This window comes from Montipora capricornis, chromosome 4 (genome assembly GCF_036669925.1).
Source record: "Montipora capricornis isolate CH-2021 chromosome 4, ASM3666992v2, whole genome shotgun sequence".
Taxonomy (NCBI): domain Eukaryota; kingdom Metazoa; phylum Cnidaria; class Anthozoa; order Scleractinia; family Acroporidae; genus Montipora; species Montipora capricornis.
This window is the reverse complement of record NC_090886.1, coordinates 1,531,601-1,545,593: the sequence shown is the minus strand read 5'-3', so window position 1 is coordinate 1,545,593 and position 13,993 is coordinate 1,531,601. Positions and strand designations below refer to the sequence as shown.

The following is a 13,993-nucleotide window of genomic DNA, read 5'->3' as shown; positions in this document are numbered from 1 at the left end:
AACTGTGATGATCTAAATCTTAACACGCTTAAATACAATTGCAGTTGCTACAACCTGCTTCTCCTACCGGTCTAAACGGTCCAAACGCACCAATGAATTTTATATTAAGCAAGATAATGAAAAATTCCTTCGCCGCGTTCAGTTAAAAGCCTTTTTCCATGACAAAGAGGATGATGACCCACAATTCCTCGATTCGCCCTGACGAAGGGCTAACGCTAGAAACGTCAGATTTTAGAGTCTCTGTACGGTGGTCAATTTACATTATCAACGTCGTTGATAAAACCAAATTCAATTGATTGCTAGTTTTGCGAGCTTTACGTATCTTGTGTGGCACATAAAAAGAAAAATTTTGAGGTACAAATGACAAAATGTTTGCTTTGGGTGGAGAGATTCCAATTCTAACTTCGGGCGAGTTTTGCTGTCTAGCTGACATTTAGTCATTATTTTACTGACAAATAGCGAAGCTCCTCCGTCTCTGGGAGAGCCTTTCCCCCGAGCCAATGGAAGTATTGGCAGAGTTATCATTAGTAGACCCTGTTCCTGTCCTTCTCCATCTACAGCATCATCTTCAAACTGGCTTTCATCTTGGCTCGCAGAGGAGTAGTACTTGTTCAGGCCACCCAAAAACACTCGCAACCACTTGGAACCCATCAAGCTGCCAAAATCGTGGCCGCTGTAAAAAGAAAGGCAGTCGCTGACCTCTTTAAACCAGCTTTAGCCTGCCTGCCTGCCTGCCTGCTCTGCCTAAACCAGAAAATATTGCCAGAGCAGCGAACCGCCTGCGTCAGCAACTTTGTCCAGAAGGCCCAGGCGAGTTCGCACGTAGGCGAGTTGACCGAATGGGCGCTAGAGCGAAATTCTCTCCCGTTGGAACAACGAAAAACGGATGACTTTATTGTTGGGCCCGATATGACATTCTTTATACATTATGCGATTTGGAACTCTGTTTTGGCTCAGTAAGTTTGTCCATGAAATAAAGAAGAAAGACGGTTCCGAGTATCCACTAAATACGCTTTATCAGATTTGCGCTGGATTGCAAAGAGCTTTAAGAGAGAATGGTTTGCCAGAGTTGAAAATGTTCCGAAATCCGAGATATAAACTATTCCAAGATTCCATTGACTCGCGAATGAAAGCTCTAACACGTACTGGATTGGGAGTCAATGTCAAACAGGCAAAACCAATATCAGGAGACGAAGAAGAGATTCTGTGGTCCAAGGGACTGTTGGGTGAAGATGACCCTCGCACGTTGGTTAACACTTTAATTAGTTTATTTATTTGGCAAGTACTTTTCGCTTCGAAGTGGCGAAGAACACAGAGAACTCCGTCTTTTCTCAATTGGAAGTTATTGAAGGGGACACAGAAAAGAATTGTGCTGGAGGATTACGACATCGCAAAGTCAAGGCAAACGTTGTCGAGCGGCATGAGAACATTGTGAATCCAGACGAGATGCGTAGTTCGTTTATACAAGAAGTATGTAAGTAAATGCCCAAATGATGTAATTGGAGGCAGTGTATTTTAACTCCGAAACGGAAGTGGAGTGCAGGTGATGAGATTTGGTTTACCTCGTTCACCAATAAGAAAAAATTCTTTGAGATCTGTAGTTGCTGATATGTGTAAGAAAGCAAATCTCGAAGGGTACTATATGAATCATTCGTTAAGGGCTACCATGTGTACCTTAGCTTTAGCAAAGGGGGTACCTGAAAAACTTGTTATGGAGCGAACTGGGCATAGGAATGTGAAATTGTTGCACGAATATCAAAGAGTTAGCTCAAAGGAACGAGAGGCTGTGTCCGATGTTTTGCAACTTTCTAAGAAATCGTTTTTGGAGGAGGATACGTGTGAGCCTCCGCGTAAGAAAATTGCTCTCGATCGTAGTAGCGTGGATACTTTATCTAGTTCCACGTTTACGTTTGCTTACTGCAAAGTTGTAGTTAACATGAAATGAAACTTGTATAAAATGAATTCAGATAATGTTATTAATGATTCAATAAAATGGAAGTGTTATTTGGTGCAGTAATATTGTAGTGCATTTGATGTTTTGAGGGGAATAACTGCAGGGGGATAACTGCAGGAGAATAACTCACCCCCGTACTCTCCTGTTACAATCAAAAGCCGCCACCAGCTTTTCATACAGTTTAATATTGGCGGGGAATATTCAATATAATCCCCTTCGAGAACAAAGGAACTCGAGCCATGTGGCAAATAAGGCACGTTAATAAAGGGATAGATTGAATGAAGTCAATGACAACAAGAACGCCGGCATTAAAATGAACCAATCAGGATTCGATTTGAATAGCGACTGTCGCGCCGCAGAACTGAAACTTCCTCCGAGGCCCAGGGGCAGTCAGTTTACAAGATGCCGGAAGCCTTCGTCGTCGTTTGCTCCCGCCTCGACTGACCTGGGTGTCTCAGGATGGAATTGAGACGGCCGTCATAAAACATATGTGGGAGACGTATCCTACGCGACAAAGAAGTTAGGTACGAGCGGTTTCAGAGTAACTGAAATAGAAAATGAAAGATTCTCTGTTGCATGCTTACGTTGTCATCAAAACCTCAAATTTGGTGATTTCACGTCGTCCTTACGCAGAGGACTGCAAAATATGTGTTAAAACGTGTGCCACACGTGCAGCACGACAACCTCGTTCCCAGGGCCTCTCTCTTCTCTGCCTCCATTGATGGAAGAAGAGAAGAGAGACCCCGGGAACGAGGTTGGTGGCACGATTATTTTCGTGTTTTAACAAATGATAGCATGGTTGTCTGGCGTCGTCGTTGTCATAGCCGTCGTCGCTTGTTTCCTGCCTGGAAGCATAACCTGATCCAAACAATTTTTCTGACCCAGAGCAATCAGCATTTAATCGCAAATATTTCGAAACTATCACAACGATGATCATGTAGAATTGTTCGTGAACTATCGAAATTATAGTGCTTCTATCATTCAATTCACGTTTGAAGTGGGGAAAGCTGGAAGAATGCGGTTTTTACACACCGGCGTTCGCGTGAAGGACTATGAGACGACAAAGGTCACCATTGACCCACGTAAATCAGTACCTTAATTCCGCCTCTAATCATCCTCTGAAGCAGAAGTGTACTGTGGTTTGGACCCTCGTCCACAGGGCACCCACGATAGCTAGTAACAGAGAAGGAAGACTGGAGCAAGTCCGATCTGCTCTTAGCAATAGGATGTGACCTGGGAATCTGCTCTCGGAACAGACTGGGTACGTACGACTTTGCAGCCAAGAAGCAAGCCCCATTCATTTCGAATGGTAAATTTAATATTTACTTGAATTAAAATTGAACTGGTAAACATAATATCTCACAGGTCCTATTTTTAAATATGCTCTACAACCTGATACTCCTTACGAAAGGTTCACCTGTGACATTTGAAACGTCATCAGAAAATGACTTTTTCCCTTTATATCACCTTACATCTTGAATAACAATCTATTCTTTAGCCGGCAGTTTTGCATACAAAAAGGGAACTTGATCTGGAGATATGAATCATGGTTAGCAGGAAACACGTTTTTACCTGTGTTCCCTGAGGCCTCTAGTTTTTGTTTCCATGGTTACTGACCAAATCTCCAAACAAAAACTTTCGTCAAAAAAATTTGCTACATACAAAGTTAAAAGCTAGTTTACAAAACTGGCTGGCTAGCGACTCTTTAATCGTCTAAAAGCTTAACGTTTCTCCTGTCCATTGGTTTGTGCAGCGTACAGGACTATGCCTGGCAGGCAATTTGTTTTTCCTATTTTTGTGGCTATATTCACTGTCGGAACGTTTATTTATAATGCACAAAAACGAAGGGACTTCCAGATATAATATGGTTAAAATATGTTCGAAAAGACCAGGAGCTTTCATACGTATTGTACCCTTGCGTCAACCCTGTCCTGTGTCTTTTTAAAGTGGTTCACATACGTCACATACTAAAGTTAGTTTTGAGAGACCATTATGAAATAAACTCATTTCCCTGTCCGAAATAAAGCCATGGCCGAAAGGCGTTGCTGGTCAAACTTGACTTATTCAGCAGTTAAGTAAGCCAAAATCACCCGGTCTCCGCGAAAACTGAGTCTGCCATGTTGAACGGCCAAATTGTCAAGTACAAGAACATCTCGCTTCCTCCATGAAAATCCCACAGCATTTTGCCAACCAGTTGCCCGTATGTGCTCGATGACTTCCGGTTCTATCTCACTTCCGTCACCGTAAAGCGTGTGAGTTGGGTACATATGATCAGGCAGGTTGACACCCTGAAACATAGGTGACTCCTTATAGTACGTGTTATGATGCACGTTAGGTTGCGTAAACCAAATTTTACGGCCTGTGATTGGATGAGTAGCCAGCGGCGGAAGTGTGTACCAATAGAGCAGATTTCCGGTAACCTTTTCCCACTCGTAACTGAAATTTTCTCTTTCTAGGTATTTTTCCACTTTCTATAAAGCAAGAGGGGAAGAAACGTATGACAACAAAGTAACGGAACTGCTGGATATTAGAAGGTACATTCGAAAGCTTGCATGCATGACTGGCAGAAGACTGATCCGTGCCTAACGTGGTATCACATCTTCTCTTGGATCAAGACTCCACAAGAGCTCGATCAACTTTGAAAGCGTGGGAAGCTTTTGGGGAAAATAATGCAGGTTGTTTGCGCGGCAATTCTGCATGTCGGAAAAAACGGCCTTTAATTATAAGCAAAGACATTGAAAAATCCACCATTGTATGCCTACGATTTGGTCATTTCACGTTGCTCTTATGCAGAGTACGGCAATGAAGTTTGAAAAAACATATAAAGCACGTGCGCAACCATTAACCCTATTGTCTTCCGCCATCTTGTTAGTTTTGCCTCTCGAGCAGGTTACAATCATGCCTGCATCGGGACGCTATTCATAACGTAAATTTTTTTGTTTTTGCGATGAGCAATAAATGAACTTTGCATAGTCGTGCTTGAGTTGATACCATCCATACCTTTAGATCATTGGTCATAAAGGACTGCTGCCACGATGCGTAAGGTTTGTGTTTTTCATCCTGTAAATATCGCGTGTAGCGGATCTGTTTTTCCTCCAGTTTCTTGACAACTGCGCGATCAAGTTGGGCGAATACGTCACTGTTTCTGACAAGTGGAGTCACTCCACCCCATTCTTCGTTTGGTTCAGTCAAACAAAAGAAAATGACCTGCATCAACGAAACAACATTTTGGGCCGTTAGAAACAGAAGCCGACAAAGTGGAGTGAAATCTGCCATTCACAAAGTTGACACGTTAACCCTTTCCGCTATAGTTATTGACGGCACTGAAAAAGGAAACTGGTGATTGGAATCTGAACTTCTGCATAAAGCCGGTCAATTTTTTTGTATGGATGAACTATTTTTAAAAAAAAAAAAAACGAGTACAAAATACAACAGAGTGGACATATATTCCGTGGTTCATGATGACGAATAAAGAATAGAATTTGGGAATAGGATTTGATAATAGGATTTGAAGAATAGGATTTGATTTAAAATTTGGTACCTTTTTCGGGTGAACAGGTGAACACGCCATTTCATTGTGCAACTCAATGTTAAAATCCGGGGGGTCACTGGTCGAAAAGTAAACTTCTGTTTCTCCTTCCACCAGGTACCTATTTCCGGTTCCTCCTTCGTAGGCGGTTGGCTTGTATCCAAGACTGGATGCGAACTTGGCAAAATCCTTTGCCTCAAATAACGGTAGATTACGAAACAGGACAGCGTTATATTCCGGGAGTGCCTTGTTTAGCTGATCACGGCAAAGCTGTCCCCACTTCTCAACGCTCACTTGATCAGTTGAGTCAACCTTCAGGGCGTATGGAAGTCCCTTACGAGCGGACTCAAGGAACGCTGGGAATCCCTTGCCTTGGGAACCAGGCAGGTATTTCTCCCTGCCAGTTGATGTTTGAATTGAAGTGCGATATCTTCAGGTTGTAATGAAGTAAAGTATGAATCACTTTCGACAATTTGTGAAGCAAAGGATCGTGATTGGACGATGCAACACAGAATATTTCGGGTTCCTTGGCTGAATGAAGTTCGTGTAAACAATAGACTAGACGCCAACATCCTAGAAAAATATGATAAAACGTTGAATACCATAAATCAGGAGTCTAGATCTATGACCATGAGTGAACAATAAGCACCCTTGGTTTGAATGATCGTTTTCTCAGACTTGATTATTTTTAGATACTTATTTCCACTATAAAACCAAAAAACCAAAAAGAGCAAGCTTCATTGGACGGCGAAGGAATCTATTATAGAGAGCCTTTCTTCAGCTTCATGGATTCAAAAGCAACCCAGACGAACCAAGGCAGTGCCTTTCGAAATATTGGCTTTATATAATAGATTCCTACACTCAACTTCGTTGTCCAATTAGCCTTGCTCTTTTTGTTGTTGTTTTTTATATTTTTTTATTGCTTCTGTTTTATTACGCTTAAACATAGTTAATACTGAGGACTGATTTGGAAGCTCGGCAAACATCAAAGGAGCAAACAAATATGCCAAGATTTAGGTTGGAAAGTCCACGACCGTGCATATTCTTTTGTTTTGCGCTCATACACTATTCATAAATTACGTAACCAACACGTTTCTATTGGTTAGTTCCTCAGTACGGAGTAAACAACTATTGTGTTTTGTGCACGGTCAAGGCCAAAAAAGAGAACAAAAACCTACAACAAAGAAAGTTGTCGGGTTTCATAACCATTCTCGTCTATTAACTATGGCTTGAATTAAAGTCAAATATACACCTGTGACGTAATCATATACGTCGCATTTTGATTTGCTAAGGTGACAGTACGTGGCGAGTGTGTGTTTAAATAAAGATAGTCGGAGAGAACGAGAATTTGTAAGAGCCATATTTGTGTTGCACGCTCCGTGACATGAAATAAATTTCTGCAACGTTTCTAACGCAATCCCGAAAGATAGTTCATGCAGAGAATGTGAATTTTTCATAATGTCGTATGATGAGTCTTCGTTTTCTGTGAATAGAGCATTTTTTGAGAGTCGTGAGGTCCTAAACAAAGTAATTATTTAGGCCAATAATAGTAAGCGAAAACAATCAAAGGAACCAATCGCAGCTCAGGATAACGCGTGCGACCAAATCTAAAATGGCTTTCCTTTTACCTCTGATCACCTAACAGGTGGCCGGAGATGCTCAAGTCCATCCATGGACGTAATAATGTAAAAAATGAAAAAAAAAACCGAACTAGTTTTAATGCCTAGAGTTTTCAGATATGGTACAGAGGTGAGCAACGTTTACACAAAAGGCTTGTGACGATAAATATGCATAAAATCCTTGGATTATTGGATCACATGAAAAAGAAGTAAAAAAAATTGATATTACGATCTATGGGTTAAAAATAGGGCGGGGACAGCCGCTTACCTTCTCCAATCAATCAGTGTAGCCATCCTGGCTAATTATTACATATTTTAAGGAAATGCATACCGTCCCAGCAGAAGTCTGATATTAAAATCTGATTTCGAAGAGGTGAGATCTCTTCGGTTTTCTTTGAAAAACAGCAATATTGAGACAACCCTTTTAACGACGAGAGCTTTAATGACGAACTAAGAAGGGACGTTGATTTTTTTCGATGTCAAATCTGAAGGAACAAAGGTTAGGAAACTTTGAGAATATTTTAAATTGCAAGATGTTGAAGAGAACCAAATCATATATCCTCGAAACCACACCCATTATGGCAATTAACCTTTGCGGAACCCTTCGATAAAAAAAGACAGCCGGGTTGGTACACCGCAGAATTCTCTTGAATCTTGTCATTTTTAAACACGTTTTTAAAATACAACAAAAATTTTATCCATGAATTATAATAATAATCTTAATTTTTGTCGTATTTTAGCCTTCCTTGCAAACTACAGCGTGTACAGTACAGTAAGGCAGAGAAAACACTCCTTTGAACAATAACAACATGATCCTGCCAAATTAATGATCAATGAACGTTTGGATCTCGTTTTACTCAAAGTGCAAATATTACAATTACGGCTTGGGTAGATGTTTTGAACTCACAATACGAAAAATCAGTAGACCTTTCAATCAAGTATAAACATTTGTCTTTAGGATCTTTTCGAAGTTAGCTTTAAACGCTGAGTTGAGCTGTAAGCCAATCATGAAACGAAAGTTCATGGCAGTTCAGTTATAGCCAAGCAAGTTAAGCGGTTGCAAGTAATCGTTAAAGAAACCAGTAGTGAACGGGATTCGAGATTGCGCTGCTGCTTTGCGAGTTGACCAGCTCTTAGCTATAGCTTGCTTGATAGCTCGCATGATAGCGGCAAGTGCAGCACGATCGCACGGCTTTGAACTCGAATCTCGTTCAAAGTACCTAGGTTTTTTAAGCTTGTTTGCAAAAACTTCAACAGTTAGTAGCTTAGCAAAACTCGATAATCTTCCTAACTCCCATTTCATGGCCAACCATGCCATCTGAGCTGAGATCGAGTTGAGATCTTGTATTGGTTGTCTACTTTAACATCGTAGTGTTAGTGGTGGAACGGATGAATGTTTCAAGAGCTATAGAGATGAAATACAAACATATGAATGCCGCCAAGCATTGGCTGAGTGTAATTGTCATTTCTCTCCACTTTGATAAAGCATTACTCTGACCTATGTTTTCTGAATCCAAAGGCCCTTTTAAGCACAAAAAAAGAAGAGAGTTCCTAACATTTTGAACACGACAGTAACCAATTTATGCAAAGACTTCTTTATCCTTCTTTTAACTGAGAGGAATAAAATAAAGCAAAGCATTGGGTGCTAAATCAGCTAATGATAAGTTTGTTTTGCTGTAGTGAAGTGGGACAAGTAAGTCAAGTTAATTGACCTATTTATGAAACGAATCTCCAGTAAAGAATCCCTTTGAATAGCATATTATGCGGTGATTTTAACAGTTTACCTTCTTAAGCTCTAATTCCAGCTGAGTTGTCAAAGCTTGTAAGATGCTAAAAGACGTCAACCAGTGCCAATGTTGATTCGACTCAGAAAAGTCGATTAAAACTAGTATTCCTTGGAGAGGTGTTAAAAGCGGGGCTGTTTCCTGGCTTGATACTTAATTGTATTAGCGCTTTCATGGTCAAAACCATTCAGGTCAATTTACTGCGAATGACGTAAATTGCACCTTGCCACACCACAAGATTGAGCGTATTGTTTTATTGTTGCCTTAATCTCTATTTGAGCATTTAATTAGCCGGGACGTTTTGCTATTAAATCAACAATAGCAGTGATTTCTACCTATTTCCGGAACATTTGAAGCAATATTAAAGAGTATCCTATGACATTAAGATCAGGTTATTTTAAGTGAAGCCATCTTTGATATGGGCTCAAAAGGGCTTTTAACTTCCATGCCGACCGGAATTTTGAAATATCGCGAAAGGTATGTTGTTTTGAAGTTAAATTGAATAGCATGCACTATTGACTTCAACCCCATCTTCTCTCCTAAGTGACTTAAGCACCATTCTCCAGTTAAAGGTCGTTTAATTTGACTATTTAATTCACAGGAAGGAAGCTTTTGTCGTTTAGCGGTTTTGTTAAGTACTTAAGATAAAATATTTTCTTTGTTTTAATTGAAAACAATTAAGATCTTAAAACGAACGAATGCGGCATTTTTGGCATTTCCGTCGCTAATATTAAAGAGATCACAGAGGATTTTTTTTAAATTCTTCTAATATAGCATGACTGAAAGATCCAGAGATGACCCGGTTCCTTTAGGGAAACCATTTGGAACATAAATAGCAGTTCACACGTCTCTTTTTCCGCGAACTGACCCAATATACATTCTACTCGGATAGGCCTAAAGTGCTCTTCTCTGACTTAGCCATGCGCAAAAGAGAAGAGTTCTGGAGTCGAGATTGAGATTGAATCTGCAAAGGTTACAAAAACGGACTCCTACTGAGACTGCGCGGGGTTTGGAATTCGCCATGCTCCACTTAGTTGACCAATCACATCAAATATCCACAAATCACATGACTGTGAGGATGATTTCCGCTCAGGTTGTCGAAATGTCAGTCAATGTCATCCTAAACGGTCCGTCTCAACACCTCACTCACCCGGACAATCGAACTTCACTTGATTATTCAGTCTACCCAATATTTTGAATACTTAGAGCATGCACAGTTTGATGGCCAAGATAGCGGATAATGATCACCGTTGCTAAACTGGAAAAAGACAACAACAACAAATACGTGCAGAAGTCACCCCCTCGAGAAAATTGAATCCACGACTCTGCAACCAGTTTCAACGCGTGCAACAAAGGAAGGATTAAGTCTACCCAATTGTTTTATATAATGGCAAATGCAACACCAATAATTGCAAAGAAAACGCACCATACAGGTGACGTGTAGGTAACCATGGTAACAAAAGAGCCATTTGAATGCTACAATTTGACTTTAAACACTTCTTTCTCAAAAACGAACTTTTCTTTCACGTACCGCTGGGCTGAAATAAGAATCTGTTTTTTAAATGTCTTACATATGGTAAGCATTACAAAGCATTACAGGTCTAGGAATGCACATGCGCAGAATTGATTAATGAACCGTGTGCTTGAATGAGCTAATGCTTTAACATAGGATTGAAAAGGTATGGTAGTAATAAGCGAGGAAAGGAAATGTTGGTTCCAGCTAAACTACAGAATACAGGGCCACTTACGGTTACATGTTAGATAAAACGGCTCGGCGGCTCGCCAGTCGAGAAGAATGAGTGTATGCGGCTCGACGGCTCGGCGGCTCGCCAGTCAAGAAGAATGAGTGTATGCGGTTCGATGGCTTGTCTCTTACGGCCTAAGCACTCTTAGCTCTCATTTTACGGTTCGGTTAACTACACTTTTTACGACATCATTTGAAGAATGTAGCACTCGTTTACTGATTCAGCCTAAGCGCTTGTTTCAGTGATTAGGTCGAAGCACTCTAAGCTTTCATTTTACGGTTTCGTTAAGTACACTTTTTACGAACCGTCGAGCCATTCAAAGATTGACTAAGGCCACTGCCGAGCCTGCGAGCCGCCGAGTCACGCTCTAATATATCTACCACGCACTTACGGCACTAAAACCACTGCCGAGCCACCCAGCCGCCGCCACTCTCTTATATATTTACCACGTTCTTAAAGCACTAAGGCCACTGCCGAGCCGGCTAGCCGCTTGAGTGGCATACCTTCAAATGTGACCCTGTAATCTGTAGAGTTCCTAGACTAGCGGGACCCCCAGCTCTTCCTATATATTTCACAGTGTATTCATTTTGTCTTCCGTACGGTACATACTTAAGACTTTTGCCAAAAATTGACTAATATGTAATCGGCAAAATTATCAAAAGTTTGGACGTTTTGCATATTTTTAATAGAAAGGCAAAGTAATGGTGTGAAACTGCATTTGTTTACACTTTTAGTTTTCTTATAGCATTGCCCACAAAAACGGCACATTTCGCTGTTTTAATCAACCTCAGAAGGAAACGGATCGAACATGTAGGAAAGCAATTTTTTTATTTGTGAACAAAAAAAAAGATATCGATAATGTACCAAATCTCAAAAGGATGCATAAAAAACCTGCTGTGGATGGGACGCAAGCCCATCATCGCCGTTGCAGGTGAAGTAAGTACTTATTACAGCTACGCCTACTTGGGGGTTGAAAAAGGACTTGAAGACGGCTGTGTCAACAGCAACGCCCTAGAAACATTTATTTGTTTAGCTACGTTTTCGAGCATCATCCTCGGCATGAAGTTCAATAACGTGAAACTACCAAATTTAATGTTTTGGCTGACGACAACGTGAGTTTTAATGCCGTTCGTGCTAATTATTCATAGAATACTTCGCCCATGTGAAGCAACGAGAAAGAGATGAAATGATCGGAAAGTCGTCTTTCCAAGGTTGAAGTGACGAATTATTATCAGGCCCCCGTTTCTCGAAAGTCCCGAAAACGTTTTGGGCTGAGAAGCGGCTTGTTTCGATACGCTGTTCTTTTGAAGTGTTTTCAAAATCACAAAAAGCTAAATAATTGTGAATTTTGATGACTTAAAATCCCATCGTTCATAAGATGCAGATAGATTTGTGACATCCGGTAGGAGCCTTAAAAGTTTCGGGACGGGAGTCCTACGACAGGTGAAGGACAGATGCATGTATGCTCCGGGACACAATAGTGGGCACTTACACGACCGACAAAACCGTAAATCTCAGCCCCAGTTTCCTGGATGCGCTCGTATTTTGATGTCCGCCATGATGCCTGTGCCGGGTTAGTCAATATTATAGGTGTTTTCTTGCCCTCTTTAAGAGCTTCATTCATTTATATAGTTGTTTGAAGTTAAAAAACAAAACAAAAACAGCAGTAGACTAGCAACTTTTGCGGCATGATTGTGGTGCTGCAGCGAGAATCCCCCTACAAGAAGGGGTTTCTCTCCACAACTGAAATAATAATTTCTAGTAAAGCGGGTAATTGGGGGAAATCTTGTGTGTGCGGATGGTGAGTTGAGGGAAATCATAGTAAAAAAATTAGGGTTAGTCTGTAAAACGAGGAAGAAATTCACGAAGCAAACTCTCAACCCTAGATAGGGTTAATAAATAAAACAATCTCTGTGTGAATTTAAGAACTTTAATTAAAGATGTTGAGAGTTTGCTTTGTGAATGTCTCTTCCTTATATTACAGACAAACCCCAACTTTTGGCTTTGATTTTCCCTCAACTCATTATCCACACACAATATTCCCCCAGTTACTCACTTTTCTAGAGATTGTTACTTCAGTTAGTGGAGAGGAACTTCTTCCTGTAAGGGAATTCTCTCTGCAGCACCATATCATGCCACAAAGGTGGCTTGTCTACTGCTAATTTTTTTTTTTAACTTTAAACAACTAGCTTCATTAATTTATACATGCAAGATCATGTAATATTTGCAGTTTTTAGCATGTTTGATAGTACTAGTCTTTCATCTTTCTTGTTATTGCTCTGTGGAGATCAAAATGTCTTGAATCTTTTCTATGCTTCACAAATGGAAAATTGCACTTAAGCTTGAAACTTAAATTACAACTTCTAGTTAACAAAATACCAAGGGAATGGAAAATTTAGCTCATTATAATATTATTATTGTGTTTTTGTAGATTCAGTTCTAGTTCAGTCCAGGCCCCAGTTTGTCGAAAGTCCTGGAATCTTTCGGCCCTTTTCGGATGTCACAATTTCCTCTGTTTCTTAAAAAATGAAGAGCTTTTTAGCCATCAAACTCCACAATCAATTTGCTTTTGTTACCTTGAAAACACGTTCAAAGACAAGCCTACCAAAATTCACTGTTTCTGAAGTGGCTTTTCAGGGAGATCTTTTGAGAAATGGTCCTCAGGTCACAATTATTGTTCAAAGGACAGGCTAACTTTATCTGGTGGTTAACTTTCAATCTGTTTGCTGAGTAACCTGCAGGTCCATAAATGACAGGGAAAGTGACGGTGTCTTTACTTTCATGCAAACCTTTTTGTGTTTGACATGTGTAAATGAATGACACTGATGCTTAGTGGTTCAGAAAGTGGAGTAACTGCGGAATACCTTGCTACCTTTGTTAGCATTCGGTGGCATTCTTTGAAGAACAAGTCAGGATACAGATATTATTCTTATGCAAATAAGTGGCAGGTTATTTAGGAGTTAAGTTCAGAAAGCTTTAAAACACCCAAGATAAGACTGATGCATTGAAGTGATGGCTTAAAACTTCTTTCAGGGCGTTATGCTAGTTAAGAATTAACGTACACATCAATAAACTAATTTATCTCTCAGGTAGTACGTGCACTGTGATTGGCCAAATTAGTGGGCTGTATTCTACAGTACAGCCTGCTGTGCGGCTCGCTAAATTTGAAATTTTGATAAAACATTCTCTAGCAAGTTTTTCATTTCGTTTCTGTTACATAAACTTGTAAAACTGTTTGAATCTTGCTAACAAATATTTCAAACAGTCAAGAAGATTTCCTTTTTCCGGATTTTGACACAGTGATCTTTGTGGCAGTTGAACCTTCCACTTGACTTCAAAAAGGTTTCCTTTCCCACACGGCT

The 13,993-nt window shown here is 40.3% G+C and overlaps 1 protein-coding gene and 1 pseudogene across 2 annotated transcripts in view; one reads left to right on the top strand and one right to left on the bottom strand.

Annotated features, from left to right (window-relative positions):
• Window positions 1–3,240: 3,240 nt before the first annotated feature.
• On the bottom strand, window positions 3,241–9,109 carry LOC138045109 (dapdiamide synthesis protein DdaC-like; annotated as a pseudogene).
• Window positions 9,110–12,159: 3,050 nt separating this feature from the next.
• LOC138045105 (uncharacterized) overlaps window positions 12,160–13,993 on the top strand; it is a 12,226-nt gene continuing 10,392 nt past the window's right edge. The window contains exon 1 of one of the 2 annotated variants that reach the window (XM_068891497.1): window positions 12,160–12,204. In XM_068891497.1, coding sequence (XP_068747598.1) covers window positions 12,180–12,204 — 25 coding nt within the window. In that variant the 5' untranslated portion in view covers window positions 12,160–12,179. The remainder of the gene's footprint in view (window positions 12,205–13,993) is intronic. The other variant, XM_068891498.1, reaches the window with a different exon arrangement.